The 23,706-nt window shown below is 39.2% G+C and overlaps 4 protein-coding genes across 4 annotated transcripts in view; 2 read left to right on the plus strand and 2 right to left on the minus strand.

The window, feature by feature from the left end:
- LOC106101161 (metastasis-associated protein MTA3) overlaps nt 1–11,473 on the plus strand; it is a 55,494-nt gene extending 44,021 nt beyond the window's left edge. The window contains exons 4-18 of the mRNA XM_013280295.1: nt 1,537–1,730; nt 3,092–3,209; nt 3,466–3,659; nt 4,206–4,394; nt 4,880–5,013; nt 6,039–6,178; nt 7,164–7,264; nt 7,592–7,711; nt 8,225–8,441; nt 8,849–9,079; nt 9,576–9,719; nt 10,146–10,309; nt 10,417–10,523; nt 10,796–10,967; nt 11,079–11,473. Coding sequence (XP_013135749.1) covers nt 1,537–1,730; nt 3,092–3,209; nt 3,466–3,659; nt 4,206–4,394; nt 4,880–5,013; nt 6,039–6,178; nt 7,164–7,264; nt 7,592–7,711; nt 8,225–8,441; nt 8,849–9,079; nt 9,576–9,719; nt 10,146–10,309; nt 10,417–10,523; nt 10,796–10,964 — 2,222 coding nt within the window. The 3' untranslated portion in view covers nt 10,965–10,967; nt 11,079–11,473. The remainder of the gene's footprint in view (nt 1–1,536; nt 1,731–3,091; nt 3,210–3,465; nt 3,660–4,205; nt 4,395–4,879; nt 5,014–6,038; nt 6,179–7,163; nt 7,265–7,591; nt 7,712–8,224; nt 8,442–8,848; nt 9,080–9,575; nt 9,720–10,145; nt 10,310–10,416; nt 10,524–10,795; nt 10,968–11,078) is intronic.
- Nucleotides 11,474–12,827: 1,354 nt separating this feature from the next.
- LOC106101090 lies at nt 12,828–18,555 on the minus strand. The gene is made up of 3 exons (XM_013280200.1): nt 17,788–18,555; nt 14,338–15,690; nt 12,828–14,218 (listed from the first exon to the last, which is right to left on the minus strand). Exons 1-3 carry the CDS (start codon nt 17,957–17,959, stop codon nt 14,190–14,192), a joined length of 1,554 nt encoding a protein of 517 aa, XP_013135654.1. The 5' UTR covers nt 17,960–18,555; the 3' UTR covers nt 12,828–14,189.
- Nucleotides 18,556–18,844: 289 nt separating this feature from the next.
- LOC106101092 (eukaryotic initiation factor 4A-III) lies at nt 18,845–21,106 on the plus strand. The gene is made up of 5 exons (XM_013280201.1): nt 18,845–19,127; nt 19,200–19,535; nt 19,820–20,042; nt 20,197–20,451; nt 20,749–21,106. The coding sequence occupies exons 1-5, from the start codon at nt 18,977–18,979 to the stop codon at nt 20,999–21,001; spliced, it is 1,218 nt and encodes a 405-aa protein (XP_013135655.1). The 5' UTR covers nt 18,845–18,976; the 3' UTR covers nt 21,002–21,106.
- A 1,157-nt stretch (nt 21,107–22,263) lies between these two features.
- LOC106100961 (ubiquitin-conjugating enzyme E2 J1-like) lies at nt 22,264–23,697 on the minus strand. Its single transcript, XM_013280024.1, has one exon. The coding sequence runs from the start codon at nt 23,480–23,482 to the stop codon at nt 22,730–22,732; it is 753 nt and encodes a 250-aa protein (XP_013135478.1). The 5' UTR covers nt 23,483–23,697; the 3' UTR covers nt 22,264–22,729.
- Between the last annotated feature and the right edge of the window lie 9 nt (nt 23,698–23,706).

Raw genomic sequence — 23,706 nt, forward strand, 5'->3', positions numbered from 1 at the left:
ATACAAAGCACATTTAAGCAAAAAAAAGAGACATTTCAAACATCAGATAAAGTTGTCTATGGAGCAACTTGATTCAGCCCAATGTGCGCCGGTCGCGCGTTACGCTCCACATTCAAAACCCGTCTCAACACTGCTCCTTTGTGTCAATGTGATTAAATTAAAAAGTAATTTATATAAACCAAAATATAAGATTAATCAACGCATACTAAAAAAAGAGAATAAGATCGATGATAAGAATAGACTTCATATTCTAGAAATCAAGGCGACATAGGCAATGACGCTAAGGTCATACGCATGCGCTAATTAATCTAGAATCCAATGATTCGTGGTTGGAAATTAAGTCGATGTAATTTTTAGTAGGGTCCCAGCAGGGGTCACGATCTGCAAGACCTCGAGGCTCGGACCTACTTATTCTTTGACTTTCCCATTTTCAGTTTATATTTGTAGCATTTTTTACGTTTTTATAGTCTTGCCCATCGCGTTGGTTGATAACAATGGAGAATAGCTTGAACCACTATTGGATACACTTATCCACCGTACAATGTATTTGCCCAAAGCGCACAGGTTACATAAAAATAAGTAGACACATCATCCTTAGGTCCTAGGTTGATTAAATATACTAAATGTATAATGACGGACATGTCGCGGTAGAGGCGTGCGTGTCGTAATGGCGGTCGGGTCGGGACATCGGCGCATAAAAATCATAAGCTGACGTGTGCACGTTTCGCAACACACCTGCCCGCGTCATAACCTCCGCCCCCTCTTACCCTCCTTGCCGCTGCCGCCCTCCCCCGCCGAGTAATTAAACTATTTAATATCATTCGCGCACATCGAGATGAGATGTGTCGGGACTCCGGACCGACTCCTTAATTCGCCGGCTAATTGCAAGCAAACATGGTTTCGGTCTAGACTAGACAAAAGCAAACACACTTATAATTCTTTAAACATCCTACAATTTTGATGTATGAAGTCTGAAGCTGGTTTTCTTTGATGTAAGCAACTATTTAGCCGATTATATAAAGGATTTTTCCCTAATGTTATTCAAAGTCAACGAAATCCCAGAAATTCTTTTGGGTATTTTGAATGTGTGCAGTTCGTTAGCCTTCTTTTTTACTTTTATAAAAGTATTCGTTCAAAATGGGTATTGTGATTCAAGTCTTTTAATCGAAACATGTCGAGTAGTGAATTGTTCTGTCCGAACGTTCTTTCCAAAACCCATTCTTTTTTTGCTCTTAAATTGACGTCGAGCCGGTATAGATTTGACGTGGAAGCAACATTGTTTCAATTCTGAGTAGCGGTTGTTTTGTGAAGCATCGCTAATTAACTTCCAGCAACTAGAAATAATGGCATCTACGGATATCGATTTTGTTAATTTTCAAGTACTGCATTCAAATCGCTTTTCGAATTATACCCTAACATGAGGTACCTGTTGAAATTGACAACAACGTGGTTAATACTTTTGCATTTGATTTAAGGGGTTGTTTCACCTCTTTACACACTTGCCAATTTTATCATGTGTATGTATTATTTGTGCAGCGGCGATGGAGGAGGAATCTACGGCGCTGCCGGGCACAGACGGGCTGGCACCGAAGCAGTGGCACCAAGCGAAGCACCGCGAGCTGTTCCTGTCGCGCCACGTGGAGACGCTGCCCGCCACACACATCCGGGGCAAATGCACCGTCACGCTCCTCAACGAGACGGAGTCGCTGCTCAGCTATCTCAATAAGGATGTGAGTATGTACCCACACCACAGGACCCCACACAACACCACACTGCACCACAAATACAAGTTGTAAAAAAAGTAATCTTTTGTATGTGCGAGGACTTTAATTTCCTACCCAATTAGGTATGTCATTTTGCGCTTACATTCGATTAGGTCGAAAATTGACCATAACAACATATATAGTGCTAGATTATAGCTCTCATAGTGAGAGTTTTCTGTATTATGTTAGTCCCTTTATTATAGCTCCTTCCAACATATTTTTGTCTCGTCACACTCCCCTTAATTCATTCTCTCAACTGAACATCTAAAGTTGATTTACCATTTTTATTAAATAAAAGATTCATTACAATATAATAGTAGTTTAGTGACATTGTTATCGCAGCAGCAGCGACACACAGGCAACGTGGATGTACAGACGAGGCGCGGCTACACACGTACACGTACTAATAAGGAAATGAGCATGCACTTGGCGGCCTATCTCGTATCTCCGTCCGCGCTTCCTGTTACGTTTTATTGATTTATTTCTAGCCGCGCAACAAACGAACGCTTTACACTAACACTGAATTTACACAGATCCTTATCTCATTCTATTGAACGTACACGAAATGGCAACAGTACATATAATAGTCGAACTTATAGTTATGACAATCTGATTAAATGACCCCTTATAGTACTAGAATTACTATTTTCCTCCAATTTATATGAAAGTAGTGTATATGCGTCTCTTTTGCTCTCATAAACATCACATCATTTCAAGAAACTGAACTGAACTGAACTAGTATTTCACAAAAATTTGCCTGAAACTGCTGGTTTCGACAAAATTTGTTTGGAAACTTGTATAACTCTCCCATCGGAAGGGAAGGATACCTACAAATCTCATACAAATATTGTTGGTTACTTTTTTAAGTATTACAACTAGTGTTTACTCCCTAAATACAATTAAAATAGGCTTGCAATTATTATTTTTAATTAGTAATTGATTACCCCAGTAGAACCAGTTGGAAGTGCCTAAAGCAATGTCTTTATATCCATTTGTCGTCACATTCTTGTTAAAGTTGGAACGTTATCATAATTAACGCGGTCTACGCGTTTGCAATTTGCATATCGCTGTATAAAAACGTGGACGTTTGCATAAATGTTGAATTTTAATTACAAATGCCAATACAATAAATTGAATGAAATAGAAGATTTCAAATAATATTAATAGTCTTATGGTGGGTTTTCATTGTTGAGATATCGTCAACGGTTTTATTCTTCTTTAAAAAATAAAAGATTCTTTACATCAGTAGAAATCCACGGTTGTTTTAACGAATTTACGTGTGTTTTTGTACTTTTTATTTCTGACACTGTGTATTTCTTTTGTTTCAGGACGCATTTTTTTATTGTTTAGTATTTGATCCTTCACAAAAGACTTTATTAGCAGATAAGGGAGAAATCAGAGTTGGAAGTAGATATCAGACTGAAGTAACTAATTTATTAAAAGAAGGTATGTATTTCATATTACAATAAATAAAACGATTCATTTAATTCATAAATGTTATAAAGGCAAAGTTTAGATAGAGATTTACAATTGCCATTAAATTAAACTATATCACAAAACAGATAACTGAAAACTTGTTGATTGCAACTATCAAACAAATCCATTGTAAACTTCATAAACTATGGAAATACAGAAAGATCTGTCACAAATCGCACTATCGTACAATTTCAAGGTCGTAAAATATTACGCCGTTGTGTTCCAGAGCCGCGCAACAGTGAAGAGCTTGAGACGCTGGTGTGGACACCGGAGCACGGGCTGACGGACCGGCAGATCGACCAGTTCCTGGTGGTGTCGCGCTCCGTGGGCACGTTCGCGCGCGCCCTCGACTGCTCCTCCAGCGTGAAGCAACCCTCGCTGCACATGTCAGCCGCCGCCGCCAGCAGGGACATCACGCTGGTATGGCACCTTTTCATCACCAACTCAATATAGGTCCTCACCGACGGGCTCGGTGACTACCCGAACGTTAGGGACCACTAGGCCTTCACACATAACCTTGAATTTCTTCGACGATATGTGCAGGTTGCATCACAATGTTTTCCTTCACAGTAATAATGTCGGGTAAATTACATATAAAATTCGAATATTGGTATACGATGGGATTCGAACCCAGGACCTGTAGATTACAAGTCAAGTGATTTGTTATTGATATTGTTACTTTTGGAAGAACTAGATTCAACTAGTGAGAAGGGGACAAATACGTACTAAAACATTTCGATATAAGGGCGGACTGCCGTCCACCTTTTTATGCTTCTTTTGTTCTTGTTGGTCGCTGAGAGAGTGACTCCCCGAAAGCGTAATGGTGCCACAGGCGTCGTATATTTGTATTTTTCTATCTTGTATTTATTACAACTTATTTAACTATTTAATTTATTTTAGCTGTTAAACGTCTGAGCCATCGACGCTCGAGAGACAATATTAATGTATTGAATATGACAATTTCAGTTTCACGCGATGGACACGCTGCACAAGTCCGGGTACAGCATAGAGGGCGCGCTGTCCTCGCTCGTGCCCGCCTCCGGGCCGGTGCTGTGCCGCGACGAGATGGAGGAGTGGTCCGCCTCGGAGGCCAACCTCTTCGAGGAGGCCCTCGACAAGTACGGCAAGGACTTTACTGATATACGACAGGACTTTGTGAGTACTCTATACATTTCATATAATACTTTCTGAAATATGTATTTCAATACTATTTGTTGCTCGCGACTTTATTAATGAAATGTAATAAGTAGATTATGTTCTTCCAGACTATATTTTATATGTGTGCCTTTTACTGAGATTTCTTAAGCCATTTTAGAGATACGTACACACATGCAAACTTTTGCATTTAAAATCTATACTAATATTATAAAGAGGAAAGATTTGTATTTGTGTATGTATTGAGATAACTCAAAAACTAATAGGCCGATTTCAAAAATCCTTGCATATTAAAAAAGCTATGTTATCACTAAGTAATATAACATATTTTTTACTATTAATAACCACGTGGACGAAGGCGCGAGCAACGGCTAGTTATTAATATAATATAGTTTTTAGAGCACTAAGCACGTGTTAAGGTACCCATGAGCGAATAACGCGAAAATATGAATGTGTATATATAAACAGTTTGTGATTGTGTGCAGTTGCCATGGAAGACGCTAAAGAACCTGGTGGAGTACTACTACATGTGGAAGACGACGGACCGCTACGTGCAGCAGAAGCGCGTCAAGGCGGTGGAGGCCGAGTCCAAGCTGAAGCAAGTGTACATTCCCAATTAGTGAGTGTTTGTACCAACCACAATATCTATTTATACTTTTTTTATCTATACTTATATACTAATATAATAAAGCGTAACACACACTACTTCGTGGCGTATGATGTTAGCAATCACAGCATGTTTTTGAATAATTCTCTCTTTAATAAAAAGTCCTACACTTCGTCACGCTTTAAGCTATATATTTTTACGTTATTAAAGTTAGCTTAGGAGGTCAATAAATTAGATGCAAACCCTAATGTGGGAAAGGGACCATAATGTACAAGCTGCCAACATCAAGGAAATAAAATTGCCATAGTTTGTCATCGTGTCATGTAATTTCGACATTTGCAATTGATAATCTGACAAATGTAAACAATGAAATAAAATGTTCATAAATTCATGCGGATGAAGTCACACGGGAACATCTAGTATTATATAAAATACAGATTAACTCACGTGAACATTTTGGGATAAGTCGACCAGTTCGCGTGAGTTAGCAGTGTTTTATCTAATACTAATGTTATAAAGATGAATTTGTTTTTTTGTATGTATTGAAATAACTCAAATACTAATGGGCAGATTTCAAAAATTCTTTTATCATTAGAAAGCTATGTCATCGCTGATTTTATTTCGCGCGAGTGAAATCACGAGCTATAGCTAGTTAATTATAAAAAACGGCTCAACTCAGCTGAAACATTTCGGTACAGGCCGACCAGTTCACGGGAGTTAAGTCGTGTTAATATAATTTATTGTCTCACGAAAGTTTTTATATGTTTATTTTATATTATTGCTTATGTTTTTTGTGAATTTCGCTTCATTGTGTGTATATTGTTAGATTTTTTAATTACTTGAGAAGTTTGGTTGTTCAGGAATAAGTAATTTTCTGTTTGATTTGCTATATTATGTTATGCATTTTAAATAATTAAACACATATGTGTTATAATTTTCTGTTAAATTATAATTATTTTGTATCTTATATTTATATGTTTATTTTACGCATATATAAAAGTGGCAGTATTAATCAGTGTGTGGACGTGTATTTACAGCAACAAGCCGAACCCGGCGCTGGTGTCGAGCGGGGGGAGCGGCGCCGCGGGCGCAGCGACCGCAGCGGGCAAGGCGGGCGCTGTGCTCAACGGCGGCACCAATGGCACCGCGGCACCCAATCTATGCGCCTCATGTCAAGGTAACATTCACTCTACATATATAACTGACTCACGGCCAGATACTGAAACGAATATCACGCTGAGTGCCACTAACTGATCATCGTCTTTCTCCTTATCCTACTCCCGTAGTGTTGCAAGAGGTTTTCATCCTCCACATAACTCTATCGTATACGTCATCTCAGTCATCACTCCCTTCATCATGTCACCTTTCACGCAATACATCCATCTCTTTCTACGTCTATCTCTACCGGTGACACTCATAACTAACATTCTCCTTGTAATATGCGATTCATCCCTCATAACATGCCCACATATGCAAACCTTTCACTCCACACTGGGGCTACTCTCAAACATCCTACCACTAATTGATATTGAATTTATTTTCATACGTTAAAAATTGGCATAAACACTTCGCTTTGTAAGTAATCTAACAGACATCAATATTTTAATGGAATTAGGAGTTTAAGTGTTACCTTTTAATTTAACACGCTCTTCATATTTAAATGCCGTTTCAATATTCGGCCGTTAGATTCGTAAATCAAACAAAGTGTTACTCTTAGTGTATAATTTTCGACAATGCTTCGAAAATGAGTCGTATGCGTATTTCGTTAAAGACCATTAATTTATGTATTATAAAATAGTTTAATTTTATTTAGTGTTATGTAATTTAAATGAGAATGAAGATAACAATATTTTTACGATTAATTTAGGCTGATTTTTTTAATTTACGACCAAGTGTAATAAAATCAAGACACAAGTAACCTTTACAATAGATAAGCATCTGTGATTATTTTAATATAATTTTATCTCTTAATATTACAAGCTTTACTAGCATTTGCCCACGAGTTTGTACGGTAAATAAAAAAATTTAGTAAGCTGTGTTTTTTTCAGATTATGTACAATCTGTGCCAAATTTCTTCCAAATTCGTTAAGGCTTTTGTATTAAATCCAAAGTTTTTTCAATATTAATATTAGTATGATAATGTATGTTTTTTGTCGTTTCAGTAACAAACTCAAACCAGTGGTACGCGTGGGGTCCTCAACATTTACAGTACAGACTTTGCGGCTCCTGCTGGCAGTACTGGAAGAAATATGGAGGACTTAAGGTATATCTATTATATCAATATCTATCGAAACCACTTATAGTATACCTTAGTGTGTATATTTTTAATTTATACATATTATATACCTAGCTTTTACTCACGACTACGCTCGAGTAGAATTAAAAAATCAAATAATTAACATAGCCTTTGTATATTTTTATATCTACTATAACCTATATTTATTACAAGATATTATCTATTTGTAATATAAGCTATCTTTTTTAATTATACGTGGTGAGTCGCACATAGTAGTAAGTACTAGTATTCATTATATGTGGTAAGTGATAATATTTATTTGTTTTTGTAATAAATCCTGTAAAATTGTACCAGACGGCGGGCGTGTTCGGTGAAAGCGAGGCGGAGGCGGCGAAAGGCGCGCGCGAGGGAGAAGACACCGCGCTGTCGGCCTCGCACCGCCCGCACCGCTGCACCGTACTCAACTGCGCCAAGGTACAACGCACCACGCAACACCGCACCACACAACACCGCACACTACACAAGGCTTTACACACAACTATACAACACCGCACCATTCACACAACACTGCACCACTCACACAACAACGCCCCGCACCACTCACACAACACCGCGCCATTAACATAAAATCGCACTGCACCACTAACACAACACTGTACCGTGTGTACATCGCACCACTCACACACCACACGGCACTACACTACCGGATGACAACATGGCACTATACAATACCGTACTACAACACATGACACCTCAAATCAGCATTAGGAGAAGGTTCTCCAAATACTACACCTCTTATACGGCTGTCCCAGCGTCTTACTACCCCATCAAAACTGGCACCATAGGCTGAAGAAAAAATCAATTGGAAGAAAAACTGGAAGTTTGGAGTACGTGGTGCCAGCTGTTTTTTCTGTTTTCGACAAATCTACAATTCACACACAATTCCTATACATTATTGTTTGTTATAATTATATGTACATGTGTCAGGAGTTCAAATTGCGTGCGCACTTGGCGCGGCACGTGGCGACGGCGCACGGCGCGGGCGAGGGCGCGCGCCCCGTCATGAAGACGCGCGCCGCCTTCTACTTGCGCGCTTCGCCCTTCACGCGGCTGGCGCGCCGCCTCGCGCGCGCGCTGCGCCGCCCGCGACACTACGCGCGCTCCCCCTTCTCCCCCATCAACCTGCACCAGGTCAAGCATGAGTGTGAGTACCCAACGTATGTTACACACTACTTAGTGGCCCTACACCTCTAGTGCCCTAGAACAAAATAGTCTAAGTTATTTCAGTACATAATAGCTACTTACCAGTAAAAAGTTTCGTGAAAATCGGTTTAGCCCTTACGGAGATTACTAGGAGTAAACTCTGTCTTGGGATAGCTTGGGATGTCTTGGGAAGCCTCTCAACTGTCGAAAGTATTTTGCGATAAATAAATGTTTAATATTTGCTATTTGTTTTAAAATTTGTACTAATATTTGCTTATACTCAGTTTATTCCTAGGTTTAACTTTATATCGCGTTTATTTGTAAGGCTGTTAGTGTTTTCATTAATATATTTTTTAGTATGATTTAAACATAGTAACAGTGTAATGAGTGCATTTGAATGTATTGCAGGCACGGTGGCGATGGCGGGCGGTGTGGGCGGTGTGGGCGGTGTGGGCGGCGTGGGCGCGGAGGTGCGCGGCGCGGCGCGCATGCGCGGGCCGGTGGGCGCGGTGGCGGCGCGGCTGGCGGCGGCGCACGGGGGCGCGGTGCCGCGCGCACACGACTGGCTCACGCTGACGCCGCGCGACCGCATGCCCGCGCCCAACCATGTCGCCTTCCCTAAGCCGCCTAAAGCGCCAGGTAACTGTATTGATGGACAAGTTGGTTTCTTAAAAAAAAACGGAAAGTTTCTTAAAAAGCAACTTATATTGGCCCAAATATCCACGCGAAATAATAAAAACTGTCTTTTGTTGGACTATGTTCATATATGTCAAATTTCACCGAGATCAGTTTTGCCCTTTTGGAGTTACCTAATGAGAAACAGCTATCCATCCAAATACTAATATTGTAAATGCGAAAGTTTAGATGGATGGATGAATGGTTGTAGTCTAAATAGATCTGGATAAAATTTGTCATAGTATTTTTGTTTTTTTTTTTTAATTCCACGCAAACGCAGTCGCGGGCAAAAGCTAGTTTATAATATTAGTAAAATTACAAATTATATAAAATCTTGTATGAAAATTTGCATGAAATATTTATTAACTTATTTGTGTTAGAACTTTTAACGTGAAAGATGTTTAATTATAGCAACATATGAAACAATGTTAAATGTTAATAATTATCTTTGTGTGTGTAGATGGTAGCTTGATGTACGAGCGCGTGGCGTCGCGCGCGGAGCTGGAGGCGCGCCGCAGCGAGCCCACGCCCGCGCCCGCGCCCGCGCCCACGCCGCAGCCGCCGCTCAAGCGACGCGCCTACGACGACATCAACGGACTCGACAGTCAGTATACACATTCATGTGGAAAATATATCATATCACATTATATCAGAAACAATAAAATATCAAAATGAAGTTAACTCTGTCCTTCAAACTGTAATTTCTATAGTCTAAAGTAATAGTTTTTAATATCTATCTTATCCTAATGCTTCTCTATGGAACAGCACCAGGTTAGTTGGAAATCACATATGTGACAACAGTCACTTACAAAAGCATTTGCTACCATGATACTTCAACTGAATAAAAATGTATAGATTTACAAAAGTTTTGATGCTTGTAAACGCTGGTTAAAAGAAACGTATACACTTATTCCTCAATAACAAGTGAACCAACCAAACCGAAAGCTTACATGAGTTTCTAAGGTTTTGTAAATGTATATTTATGTAGGTGAGTGTAGATTAGAATAGAATGTATGAGAGTGTGTGTCAGGAGCGGGTGTCGGCGGGGGGCGCGAGGGGCCCGCGCCGCCGCCCGCCAAGCGGCCCAACAAGCACCCCGCGCCCATGCAGCGGCCCTCGCGCGAGCAGTACGCCGCCATGTGCGCGCGCGCGCAGGCCACCGGCCAGCCGCTGCCCGCGCACGTCTTCACACACGTCAGTACACACTGCTTATTAACAGATACATCTTCTTCCTCTAGTCGTCACAAACACCTGTCTAAAATGTATTCAAAAATCACCAAATTTTTTATAATATCGCGCAGGTAAACGGCAAGCCGACGAACCTGACGGGTCGCGGCGGCCGGCGCCACGTCATCTCGTGGATGGACGCCCCCGATGACCTCTACTTCAGAGCCACCGATCTCGCCAAGTAAGTTTCTACACTACCTTTTTTGAATCATTATGACTATTTTTGTATTTGTACGCGTTTCTAGTGATTGCATTCATTATTAAAAATAATAAATGTGAAATTAAAAATATAGCCTATGGGTACTCAATTATAGCTTCTCGATGGTGAAAGAATTTTTGAAGTCTGTCCAGTAGTTTTTGAGTTATTTCAATACATTCATAAATCTAAAAATCTTTCCTCTCTATATTAGTATAGATTTATAGTTGTCCTAAAATGGATTATTTGTGTTATAGGGCGGGTCGACGGACACTGAGCAGCGGCGAGCTGCGCCGGGGGGCGCGCGCGCCGTGGCGGGCCATGCGCGGCGCGGCGGGCGTGGGGGGCGCGGTGGGCGCGGGGGGTGCTGCGCCCGGCAAGGCGCCCGCCGCCGCGCCACCGCTGCAACTTGTCATCCTCGACTGACAGGTACGGTTTACTTTTACGTTTCTTAATTTAAAAAATGATTCATACATAACAATATATAAATCTCTATCTTTACGAAATATGTGCAATATCAAGTAATTTGTTTTGGTGCAGGAGCCGCCGCGACCGCCGCACCCGCCGCACCCCTACACGATGGAGGCGCTGCTCGGCTGAGCGCCCACCCTTGTACATTCGCCGTGTAAATACGTCCGCCGCCCCCCGCGACCGCCGGCGCCCCCCGCGCCCTCCGGCCCGCCGGCCCGCCGCGCCCGTCGCCCCCCACGCGCCCGCCGCGCGCTCCAAACGAAGATTGTATTTTTGGTAATCGAATCGCCGAGAACGGATTCTGTAGATAATAATTTTAAAACTATATTGTTCTTATGTGGTTTGATCTGGCGACGAGCAAAATAATGTATTTGATACATAAAACGATATGTAAGTCTATTTCATTCGGAGATTCATTGTAGGATAATTTACAATTTTTTTCATAAATAAAGCACAAATCGGAATAATGTATTTTTCTTTCTACAGTGTTATTGTTTTTTTTTTCCTAAAAGTCCTTCGATCCTTATTCCTTACCTTAAAAATATCAATTTATCAAAACAAAATTTATATATTTTCTGGGTGCAATGAAATAAAAATATAGATAACAAAATGTATATCGACACTAAATAATCAAAATTGTCACGCATTCGTGCGCAGATTCGATTAAATCATAGGTTCCCAAACTTTTTTTATCTGTGGAAATGAAACGCGCTAAGCGTGTTCTCTTATATTATATTAACTCTATCAACCGCTACTTTATTAGCGCAAAATAAGCATTATTATTTTGGATTCAAGTATAAATTATTTCACCACATAATTATCAAATTAATGTTTATGCATTTTGGTAATTATTTACTAATGGCGCGTCATACGAGCGCTCACGGATTTGTGAAACCAAATAAAAATTTTATGGACCCCCATTTACAACTTGTAGAGCCCCCTGATATCCCGTGACACTTCATTGCAGCTATCGCAGTGTCGGGGACCAATGGGATGTAAGTATTAAAATAAAAGAAAATTGTTCTTTTTTAAAAAGTTATATTTATTCGAGTACATAACTACACCTTACGATAAATGGATAATAGCTATTATTCCGTATGATAAATATGTTTTAAGTGGATTTTTGACCCCTGCATCGCCACGTCTCACTTTATTCGAAAAGCGCTATCACATAGTTCATAGGTTACACGTTCACATACAAAAATATTTGACATTAGCAACGAGAGCGGCGCGACCTCGCCGTCGACGGAGCGGACTGCAGCTCGCAACAGCGTTGCATTCCAATGGCACTTGACTGTACTTCCTTGTTCCCACTCCTAGCTATCTCACAATATATTCCCCATGTACGTTCATACAAAAAAAAACATGTTTTTAACATTTCCAAAACCTAGACACTAATTACCGACTAAATTGAAAAGCATACAAATACAAGTTGTATATAAATAAGATCATAACATCGTTACATTTTTGTACACGTATTCGTCGCACGCGGACACTTTCGAAATGATTAATGACGGAAAATGTCCGCGTGCAAGAAATTTTAAAAACATAAAACAATTCACATTTACAAATTATCAAAATGTGCAATGAAGTGACACATCGAGGTTCAGCAACGTATCACGTAACAGTCGAGTTAGAGTATTTCCCGTTGGGCTGATCGATCAAGCAGTCCAATGGGATTTTATTCCCACTGAGCTGACCGACCCAACGGGAAACATTCACTAGTTGCTAAACCTCGACATAGACACAGCTGACACGAGTACAGTCGGCTCCCTAAAACGACGTCGCCTGAAATTGTTCCCTAACTCTCATTCTTTGTGAATTAAATTGAGCAGAATGTATTAAGGCTACATTTACACTAAGTCAACTTTGTTGGCGGACTATATGGTTTGTTAGAGTAGGCCTCCGATTACAAAACTATTTTATACAATTCCATTAACGATAATGTTACAGAAGTCAGTCCCTTACCATCGTTTACCTGTTCTTATGATACATAAGCCCTCACACTTCAACTAACATTGCAGTACACTATCTCTACATTTTAATCTCAAAGCCGACACGACACGGCACGCCGCGCACTCCCGCAACACGACACGACACAACGCCGTAAAATACTCAATACAAAAATACTGTACAAATTACAATAATTATTATTTGTATGTTGAACTCCTACCGATATATCGTAAGCGGTTCATGCTCTGATAGAATCTAACCTGCCTCTCTCAATATTACACCATTCACAAATTATATACAATGTCTTTTTGTTTCAATATACATGTAACATTGACACACAAAATTTGATCCCAAAACTGTAGTCTTTAACCTCGTTTTATTTTCTAAATTAAATAATGAGATCGAACCTAGTCATATGGATTGTTTGACGAGTTCGTAACGGGCCGCGGAAGATGAGGATTTACATTCAGCCTGCATTGAAGGTAGACATAAGATAAATATATACCTACAAGTTAATACTTTCTCATTCATAAATATGTTCATATAATATCTTCATTTGTATCAAGGCACTGTTCGCTAACAATCAACTGTTTTGTTTATTTAGATTCATCATCTTGTTAACTTATCCTAAAATAATAGCCAATATTAAAATATTCAACTTGCGGTACAAATAAGTCGTACGAAAATACACTTGACTCTGCGTACATACATCTATACTAAAATAGTTATATTTCAGTATATAATATACATTTTGTAAATAGGCTTCAAGGCTACCAGATCCGCCGGAAAAATTACGTTTCATATAAAAATATCGATCTTTACTTTTAGTTGCCGGTACGCAAACGATATTTGTTACAGCTAGTAATAATTAAAATTAGCCGCGGTGGTGGCACCGGAGGTCGGGTTAGGTGGGATTCGATTTTTGGACATTTTGGACGCCAATCGTTTTAGTGCGACAATGGAATGTTAACAGAACTACGTGTGACTGAGGACGCGAGGGCTCGAGAGCGCGGCACCACCCTCCCCCTGCCCCTCCCCGCCCCTACACAACACTCCGCACCCGCGACCAGCCACCGACGTCACACACTTCAATCACAATCATTTAAGGTTAGAGTTCCTCGTGGATTGTCGCGTTGGTGCACATGGTCGTACGGGACTGCGTTGTTCACAGCACACACACCATCGAAACTAAAGTCTGGTGGCTTCGTGAGCCTTCGACACGTCGCTTCAATGCTTCGACAAATTCAACGGCAAATCTGAAACAGAGAAAAGTTTTTTTTTTTAAACTAATCACATGTAATCTTCTTTTCATCATAAAATAATACATCCAAAATTTTTTAAGTTCTTGTTTAAATAATATAGTAACTGTACTAACCGGAGGTGTGTTCGTCCTTGGGTATGTGGTCGGTGAGCAGGGGGTGGGGGTGCGGCAGCGGGGCCCAGGGGCCGGGCGCGTGCGGCGCGTGCGGCGGGTACTGCAGCCACAGCGGCGGCGCGCGGTACAGCGGCACGTAGCCGTACGGGTACGCGTACACGTCGCCACCGCGGTACGCGGGCCAGGCGCGCGCGTACCCGCCCGCCGCCGCCGCCGCTGCGGAGGCTCGCGGGTGCCGCAACTCGGGCGGCGTGGGCGGACCCGGCGAGCTCAGTCCCAGCGCGCCGTACCGGTACCGGTAGCCGTCCGGGCTGCCGCTCGCGTCCGACTGCGCCGCGCCCGGCGACTCCGACAGCAGCGGGGCGTACGACTGCGGCGACCGACGAGACGGACTGTCGTCCGGCCGATTCAGTAACGAATGAATACTGTAGCTGCACACGTTCTTGGAGGGCGTTTCTTTGCGAGGGGCGGTGCCGTTGGGCCGCGCCGGCTCCGGCTTGACGGCGTGGCTGGGCCCCGGCGAGGGCGGGTACGAGGCCGTGCTGAGCGCCGGCACCGTCTTCGCCCGTCGCTTCGTCGCCTGGTCCTCGAGGCTGACGCGCTCCATCTCGCGCAGGATGCGCTTCCGCGGCGACACCATCATGTGCTCCTGCCGGCAGTTCGCCAGCTTCGCGTTCACGATCACCGGCAGCGAGGAAGACTTCTCGCGGAGCTTATCGATGGTCACAGTCAGCAACTTGCGTCGTATCGGAGGTCGCGTCTTTTTGTACACCCTTAACTTATGATACTGATATGGTTTCTTGAGTTTCATGTGAAAATATTTCTCACGATCGTAGTCCGTCCTCCTGTCGTCGTCCGCGTTCGTTTTCGTTTTGGAATCGGAGGGTGCGTCGACGACGTCCTCGCCGCCGCAGGGCTTCGCCTCGTGTGCGGCGAGTTCGCCGTTGCGTTTCTTGTCGCAGACGCCGTTGATGGGTCCCCGGCGCGCGTTGCCGTTGAGGAGGGCGGCGGCGTCGAGGTGGCCGGTGTCGTAGGGGCGGCGGCGCTTGAGACGCGCGGGTGCTTCGATGGCGGCGTTGTGCAGGGTGGCAGGCCTGCAGTAGTACATAGCTAGCTCTTTGGATATGTTGCGTCGCGGCGCGGCCTGCTTCCAGCAGTGGTCGCGCTGCCAGGGCGAGGACTGCACGGAGCTGTTGTCGTCGGAGACGGAGAGCGATGCGCAGGGCGGGGGCGCGGGCGGCGTGGCGGGCGCGGCGGCGGGCGGCCAGAAAGTTTTCCGGGGCACCGACACCCAGCCCGCGCGCTCTCCCTCGCGGGCGCTCCCGCGCACCAGCTCCAAGATGAACTTGCCATCTGAAAATCGTGACAATATTATCATTATTAACATCATTTTAACCCTTAAATATTTTAACTAAGGCCCAGAAATAAACACAATATAAATTTAATAAAAGCATGTTTGTTTCAATGGGATCAGTTAATATTGCAATTAGAAACACATATCAATGTTTCCCTTAAACTACAGTAAACAATGATATAAGCAGTCGGCCATATTTGTTCTTGTCAAATGCGGTAATCACCTGTCCGCTTTGTTATTCTAAGCAAGTGCAATGTTGACTCAAGTCCATGATAACACTTCTTCCCTTATTCAATACTATCATATTGTTTGTTTTTCAACATGTTTTGTTCCATTCAAGTATGAGTGTGGACGCTACAAGTATTCAATTAGGAACATTAGGAATAAATTTATGAGTTACACAAAATTATCAATTTGTTTTCCTTCCTATAATTAGATTTGGATACTTCACCTGCTTTGAGGTCAAACAAATAAGCACCCGCTTCACCATCTTCTAATAAAAATAACAATAACAAATTTTGGAGTCTGGAAGAATATTCTAACTATATAAATTTTAACTACAAAAACATAGTTAAATGTAATTTAAACATTCAAATCACATATAGTACAGGGCCAGCAAGTTGTTTTTCTGTAGTAGGAAAACCTTATTAAATCTGCTTAACATATATTAATATGCATAAACATTGGCATATTCATCAACTAAAACTGTGCTAATGCTAAATACAAGATTGATTGAATCTTGGCTGATTTAAAATCTTCATAAAATTTTATAGTTACATTTTACATACTAAACACATATATTACAGATAATAAAATTAAACTAAGTTTTATTTTAAGTAAATATACTTATTATGTAAAGTTTAAACCAAACACCATCATTTTCATTTTGATAATCCTTTACAAAATATTTATAATATATGGAAATGAATACAAGCTTGAATAATTAATTATATGAATTCATAAATAACAAATTTAGTGTTTTTGTACTTTACTATAAAAAACGTAGTTAAATAAATGATTTTAAACACATTAAATTCATTAACCAAATTAGTAGAAAAATCCATTGAATTGAGTTATCAAATATTTAAGAAGTCTCCTTTTTGCCCCTTTCCACCCTTTTCTTAAGAGGAAAGGATGGGAAGGAAAAGTGGATTTGACAGTTGAGGAAATGCATAGGAAGGGGAAATGTCCTCTTTATTTGCGTCTCCTCCTCTGTTGATTAATGGTAGGCAATGCATTTGTAATTGCGGATGTTTATGGGCAGCAGTCGCTCTCTATTTCAGTGGATTCAAGTGGCCACTTGCTCATTTGCCACCTTATATTATAAAAAAAAATTTTGAATATTAAAAAAAAATCAGTTTAGGTAAGAAATCAAAATGATAGATAAGGATCACACATCCTTAATTTATTTGCTACTTAAGTAGTTGAATCATAACAGAAAAATAAAATTTATTCAATATCATTTGAAGTCAATGTTGCAATAAAATTTTATGATGGCATAAATTGAAAAAAGATTTAAATCTCATATTAAAAGGTTATGAAAACATATATTGTTTGTCGTAAGTTTGAACTAAATCAAATCATGTAGTAATAAAAATAAGTATTCATGTTAGAGGTTTTACATCAATCTATCAAATTCTTATTCTTACATAATGTAAAATATCTACAATTTCTTACAATAATACAAATAGATGTTACTTGTATTCATAAACAGTATTTTTGGTAAGCAAAAAGTATTCAAATATTTACATATAAAATTAAGAAAACAAAAAAAGCTGTTTATTTATTCAAAACAATTTATGCCTAATTCCTATTAAGTTGATGTGTAAAAATGGTCTTATTACCATCACAATAAGAGTGTGAGTAAAGCTGTGGAATAAAGATAATTGGTTTCCACTAGAGTGCATCTATTTTCTTACAAAACTAACAATAGCAGAGAAGCTGCATTCACACAATTGGCAACAGCTCACTCAGATCTGACTGTGTATGATTATCAGAGCATGAATGACTTTCTAGTTTTTATCAACTCATAATGGTAACAAACATCTGTAACTGACAATTAGCACAACTCCAGTAAGAGAGTGATAGAGACTTACCTTTGAAGAATTTAAGCCTTCCACCAGTCGCAGCGAGAGTAGAATTGTGACCAGAAACATCCTCGCTCACTTTGCTACTGCTGTTACCATTCACACCATGTCTTCTGTCTACTTCTTCTGTCATTTTGGTACATGTTGTCAGAGTTGTATCCGTTCCTCCCTGTATATGCATTTCATTTCTGAGCGCTCCACTACGCTACACAGGACCAACACTTTAGTTGATACAGAATCGCCATGTCGCTCTCTGCGCTGCGATCGGCTCCTCGCTTACTAGACGTGGAATCAGATCGACACTTAGTATTTCCGTCAAAGTCCTCATCCTAATAGGGCCACCTGCGGGAAGCTCGTCTGATAGGTATCGGACGAAGATTCGTATAAACACATTACCGACACGGTGATTGCCAATTTGAACTATTATTACGAACAATCCTATAACTAACAACACTTTTACAGGTTTGTCACTATCTTAACAATTACAAAACAAAACCGCAACGCCGGATTCCCGATTATAATCGGACCCACGACACAACTCGATAAAAAGCTGTTCGTTTTTCAGTACATAGTTCATTCACACCCAGCATCCATTTTGATTCGTTCAAAATCCAAATACAATCGTTCATTTTGGCCACAAATAAACTTGAAATCTGAATGCGTTGTTAAGAACGTTCAGGTTATGCTAAAATTACGTTCATCATTTATGTTCTTAACTTATTTTTGGTTTAAATAAAGAGATTTTCGTACTAGTTAATGTTTTAAAAAAAGCAGAAACCTTAGGTTACATACAGTTTTGTCGGGATAAATAGTTTTGTCCTTTTTGACAAGGAAATACTGTTGTAAATTGCATGCTAAACCAAATTCCTATCAAATACAAATGTGCAGGTCTGTATTAAAAGCGTTGCAATTAAAAACTATTTATGCTTCATGTGAATAACAGGAATTTGGAACCTAAGTTTGCATTATCGTATCCAGTTTTAGTAAAAGAAGGATTTATAGTTAAATTATATAATCTGTGTTGGACTCTAAATCCAGACAAAGACAACCGTAACAGATTATAAAAAGCGCTTTGCTTTCCCTCGATGACAGAAAACGCGTATTTTTCTTTCCGTGTTTCCATTTTTGTTTGAGTAACATAGCCTCGTTATTTAGAAAGTTATTGTAATATCAAATAATTTAAAGACTAGTTATAAACATGACATCGTCAGAAGTATCATTTAATCGTAAGATAATATCGGAAGATTTGTCGAATGTAGAATTCGACACGAGTGAAGATGTGGAAGTCATTCCAACATTTGATTCAATGGGTTTGCGAGACGAGTTACTTCGAGGGATATACACTTACGGTAATACTGATAAGAATATATTGATTTATATTCTAATAGTTATATGTATCTATATACTTTATATAATTTTAGGTTTCGAGAAGCCGTCTGCTATACAGCAAAGAAGTATTCAGCCTATAGTGAAGGGTAGAGATGTTATAGCTCAAGCCCAGTCTGGTACCGGTAAAACAGCAACATTTTCAATCTCGATATTGCAGTCTCTGGATACTACACTCAGGGAGACTCAAGTGCTTGTGTTATCGCCTACACGCGAGTTAGCCACACAGATTCAAAAGGTTATTCTTGCTTTGGGTGATTTTATGAACGTACAATGTCATGCTTGTATCGGCGGCACTAACCTTGGAGAAGATATAAGAAAGTTGGATTATGGTCAACATGTAGTGTCTGGTACGCCGGGAAGAGTATTTGGTATGTAAACACTTTATTTTGTTATTTACTACCATAAAAGAATTAGTAATATCTACATATTTTTATTACACAATATTAAGTCATAATAGAAATTTAGTTTTCTTGCTGAAAGGCTGATTTGTGCCATGGGATTGCTAGCAAATAATCTAGGCTAGTTCTAGGGGAACGGGCAGAGGGCATAGGAACCTTTGTTATGGTCTTTTTGAAGTTGGTTTATATATATTATCTTACAGTTCTCGTTTTTAGGGTCCCACAATTCATACATCTTAAATGTGAACTTTCAGATATGATAAGAAGACGTGTCCTGCGCACCAGGTCAATTAAAATGCTGGTTCTTGATGAAGCAGATGAGATGTTAAACAAGGGTTTTAAAGAGCAAATCTATGATGTGTACCGCTACCTGCCACCAGCAACTCAGGTTGTGCTTATTTCTGCCACACTGCCCCATGAGATACTTGAAATGACTTCAAAGTTTATGACAGACCCAATTAGAATTTTGGTCAAACGGTTTGTATTTTTGTTAATGTATTTTATATGTTTAATGAAACTATTGTAATACCTAGAAGATAAAGCACACTTTCCTTTTAAACATTTTATGCTACATAATTTACACTTCACTAGTGTAAATATCAGATCTAAAAGTGTTTGTATCTCTTTCTAGCGATGAATTGACATTGGAAGGCATCAAGCAATTCTTTGTGGCCGTGGAAAGGGAGGAATGGAAGTTTGACACATTATGTGACTTGTATGACACATTGACTATAACTCAAGCGGTCATATTCTGCAACACCAAGAGGAAGGTGGATTGGCTTACACAGAAAATGCAAGAAGCAAACTTTACCGTCAGCTCCATGCATGGTGACATGCCACAAAAAGAGAGAGATAATATTATGAAAGAGTTTCGTTCCGGACAAAGGTATAATTATTATTTTGATATTTTTACTGTACTTAAATTACAAGCTTTATATTATGGGCATGACTTGTTACCCTTTTTTACTGGTACAATTTTTGTACTGGAAACACCTATGATATAATAAAATAACATTTACATAGCTTATCATGAACATTTGTGATAATATTTTCTTATTGTCATTAGATTTGTGCAGTTTATTGTAATGAATACATTCTCGCTACTTTCACGCAAATATTCCTGATAGACCTCCAGTTTCATTGATAATGGGTGACTTGTATTAATTTTGTTTCATATTTCCAGCCGTGTTCTAATAACAACAGATGTATGGGCCCGAGGTATTGACGTGCAACAAGTCTCGCTCGTTATCAACTACGATCTTCCCAACAACCGTGAGCTGTACATCCACAGGATTGGTCGTTCTGGCCGTTTCGGACGTAAAGGTGTTGCCATCAATTTTGTAAAATCGGATGATATTAGAATTCTCAGAGATATTGAACAGTACTATTCAACTCAGATTGATGAAATGCCAATGAATGTGGCTGATTTAATTTAAAATAACTCAATAATTCTATATTCATCCGGTAACTGATTAAATATTTTAGGTGAAAGTTATGTCTTAAATTCTGTAACTTAATTAATAAACATTCATTTATCTAAATTCTTGTTTTATTAAATTACTAGCTCTCTCCTGCGCAGAATTATATAAAAAGTCTGCGTTCTTTTAGACTGGCTTACATCTGTGACTTACTTGTAATTTCCAGATTCATTAGGCAAATTAAAAGATGCCAAGTAACAAACAGCTATCTATCTAAACTTTCGCATTTATAATATTGGTATATTATGTGCTGCTGAATTTAGTAGATTTTTGTGCAGTACTATCCATACTTTATAGTGATTACAATGCCATGAGACGCAGCTCACAAATTTATTTGGCATACTGACATAAGATAAGAATTTAGAGATACGAGATTTATTAGAGGAAGTTTGAGAGGCGCCAGTGGTTGCGAAATTAAGGAGTAAAAGGTTAGCATGTAAAAGTTAGCATTAGGTATGAATCACATGTAACAAGGATCTTAGTCATGAATGTAGAGGGGTAGACTTAGAAAGAGATGGATGTATTGCATGAAAGGTGACACAATCAAGAAGGGAGTGATGTGTAATGATGAGTTATTTGGAGGATAAAAACCCAGTGTTACGGGAGTAGGGTAAGGTAGGGGAGAAGACAACTGATGGGACAAAGAGTGTCAATAAAAAGTAGTAATAGAATGTCCAAAATTTAATTAATAACACAAAAAAATTTAAAAGCATATAGTTAAAAAAAACTATTTTGCAAATATACATTATCAATAGACATCTAACAATAGCTAAAAAATGATATAATGTACAAAATACGTAATTAAGCTCTTGGAATGTCGCTAAAAATTACATATAGGAACAGGCTATCAGTAAATGAAAGCTTTTTGGTTTGTAGTTCCATGAACACAATAAAACATCAGTCGAATGTCACAGATAAAAAAATCTCCAACTCAAGTTTTCACAATCAAAAAACTATATCATGTTTTGTCATAAAAATGTGGGTTTTTGAAGTCACAATAACTACTATTAAAAATATGCAACCACTTAAATAAAATATGTATTAAAATCTTTCATTTACTAAATAATGTTCACAATTTATATTTACTTTAGAATACATTTTTATACAAACTACTTTTTTTTTCCTAAAAAATAAATAATTTATATCTACAATAATCACAAAAATTGTTTACATGGTATACCATAGCAAAAAGAATTTTATAATACATTATAAATCTTTTGATGAACAAAATATTTTTTAACACTACTAAATAAACTATATAAATATTCAAAAGATTTATTTTATATTTATCATAACGGAGTATTTTCCATTATGATAATCTCCAAGTCCCACTCTGGGACACTGGCAAGAGTACAACTAAATTTTTAAATCATCAATTTAAAAACAATAAATTTCAGGTCAATTTGAAATATCAACATTAGAAGCTATAAAGTGATTTTAATAGAAAACATAAATACTTGTTATGACTAAGTTTAAAATGTGCAATGTATTTACTTAAAAATTACATTTTAAAAAGCTATTCAAATATTGAAATGTTTTTGTCTCAAAAACTTACTGAGGCAGACTGAAATAATTTTGATATTACTATAGTGTGTTGACTTTTGTTGACAAAAACATGTCTGTAAGTCCTATAAGTTAAATTTTTAACATTCATTATCTTAAAATACTTCAGAAATCTCAAGTGTTTTACATTTCATCACCGGCTGCAGTTTGATGTGTATTCCAACGTCGGTATATGAATATGCCAATCGCACCAACAAGCAGTGCTACAAGAATCTCCGTTAGTTGATCTAAGAATGTAGTACTGTTGTCTGATGATTCAATCACTTGCGGCTCAACTTCTGGAGCTGTCTCATCCACAGGTGGCTTTGCTTGCTCATCTTCACCTTTAAATGCTATTTGGTTTAAAACAGACTGTTCTTCCTCAGTTAAGGGTTTAGCTGCTGTTGAAGATAGCAAATTTATTATTTCCCCACATTCCGAACATGACCATGTTCGCGATTTCTTTGCCAGAATTTTCCGTTCTGCTGGACTGTAGTCCAGCGATCCGATAGTACCTTCCGCTGGTGTTGGCATAAAGGCAATCAGAGCCAGAAGAGCTGTTCTTATCGACCATGAAGGTTGCCATGTCTCTGGATGATGTCCAGATATAGACAAGCAAATCTTTTTGTTAACTTCGAACCTTCCATTAGGTGTTAATAGTATGATATGCGGTGGATGCATAGGATATTCTTTAGGTAACAGTATCCTACCATGGTAGACGCCATCCTCAAAATCTGTACCTTTCGGTCCTTGTATTGTAAAGTGCCACTCGAATAAGTTATCTTCCAATGGCCTTGCGCAGTATTCTTCTGTAGCTTCTGCTAACTCTATAGCCTCTCGCATCAGACGTTTCACACCAGGGCATTTAGTGTTGTATTTTTCGCCAATCTCTGCCATATTCTTATACTGATTTTGCCACTTTTTACTTATAATTCCAAAGATTTTCACAATATCACTCCCAGGAAAAGTAAATAAAGATTATACACTTAAGATTATCTCGATAAACGGGTGATATGTAAATTTTTCCCTTATTGAAAATGAAAAGTGATGAAAAGTTTTATTTCTGTTATGCTGGCCAAAGAGTATGATGACGAAATATTGTACCAATCGAAAATGTCCCA

The sequence above is a fragment of the Papilio polytes genome, unplaced genomic scaffold (genome assembly GCF_000836215.1).
Source record: "Papilio polytes unplaced genomic scaffold, Ppol_1.0 DF824024.1, whole genome shotgun sequence".
Taxonomy (NCBI): domain Eukaryota; kingdom Metazoa; phylum Arthropoda; class Insecta; order Lepidoptera; family Papilionidae; genus Papilio; species Papilio polytes.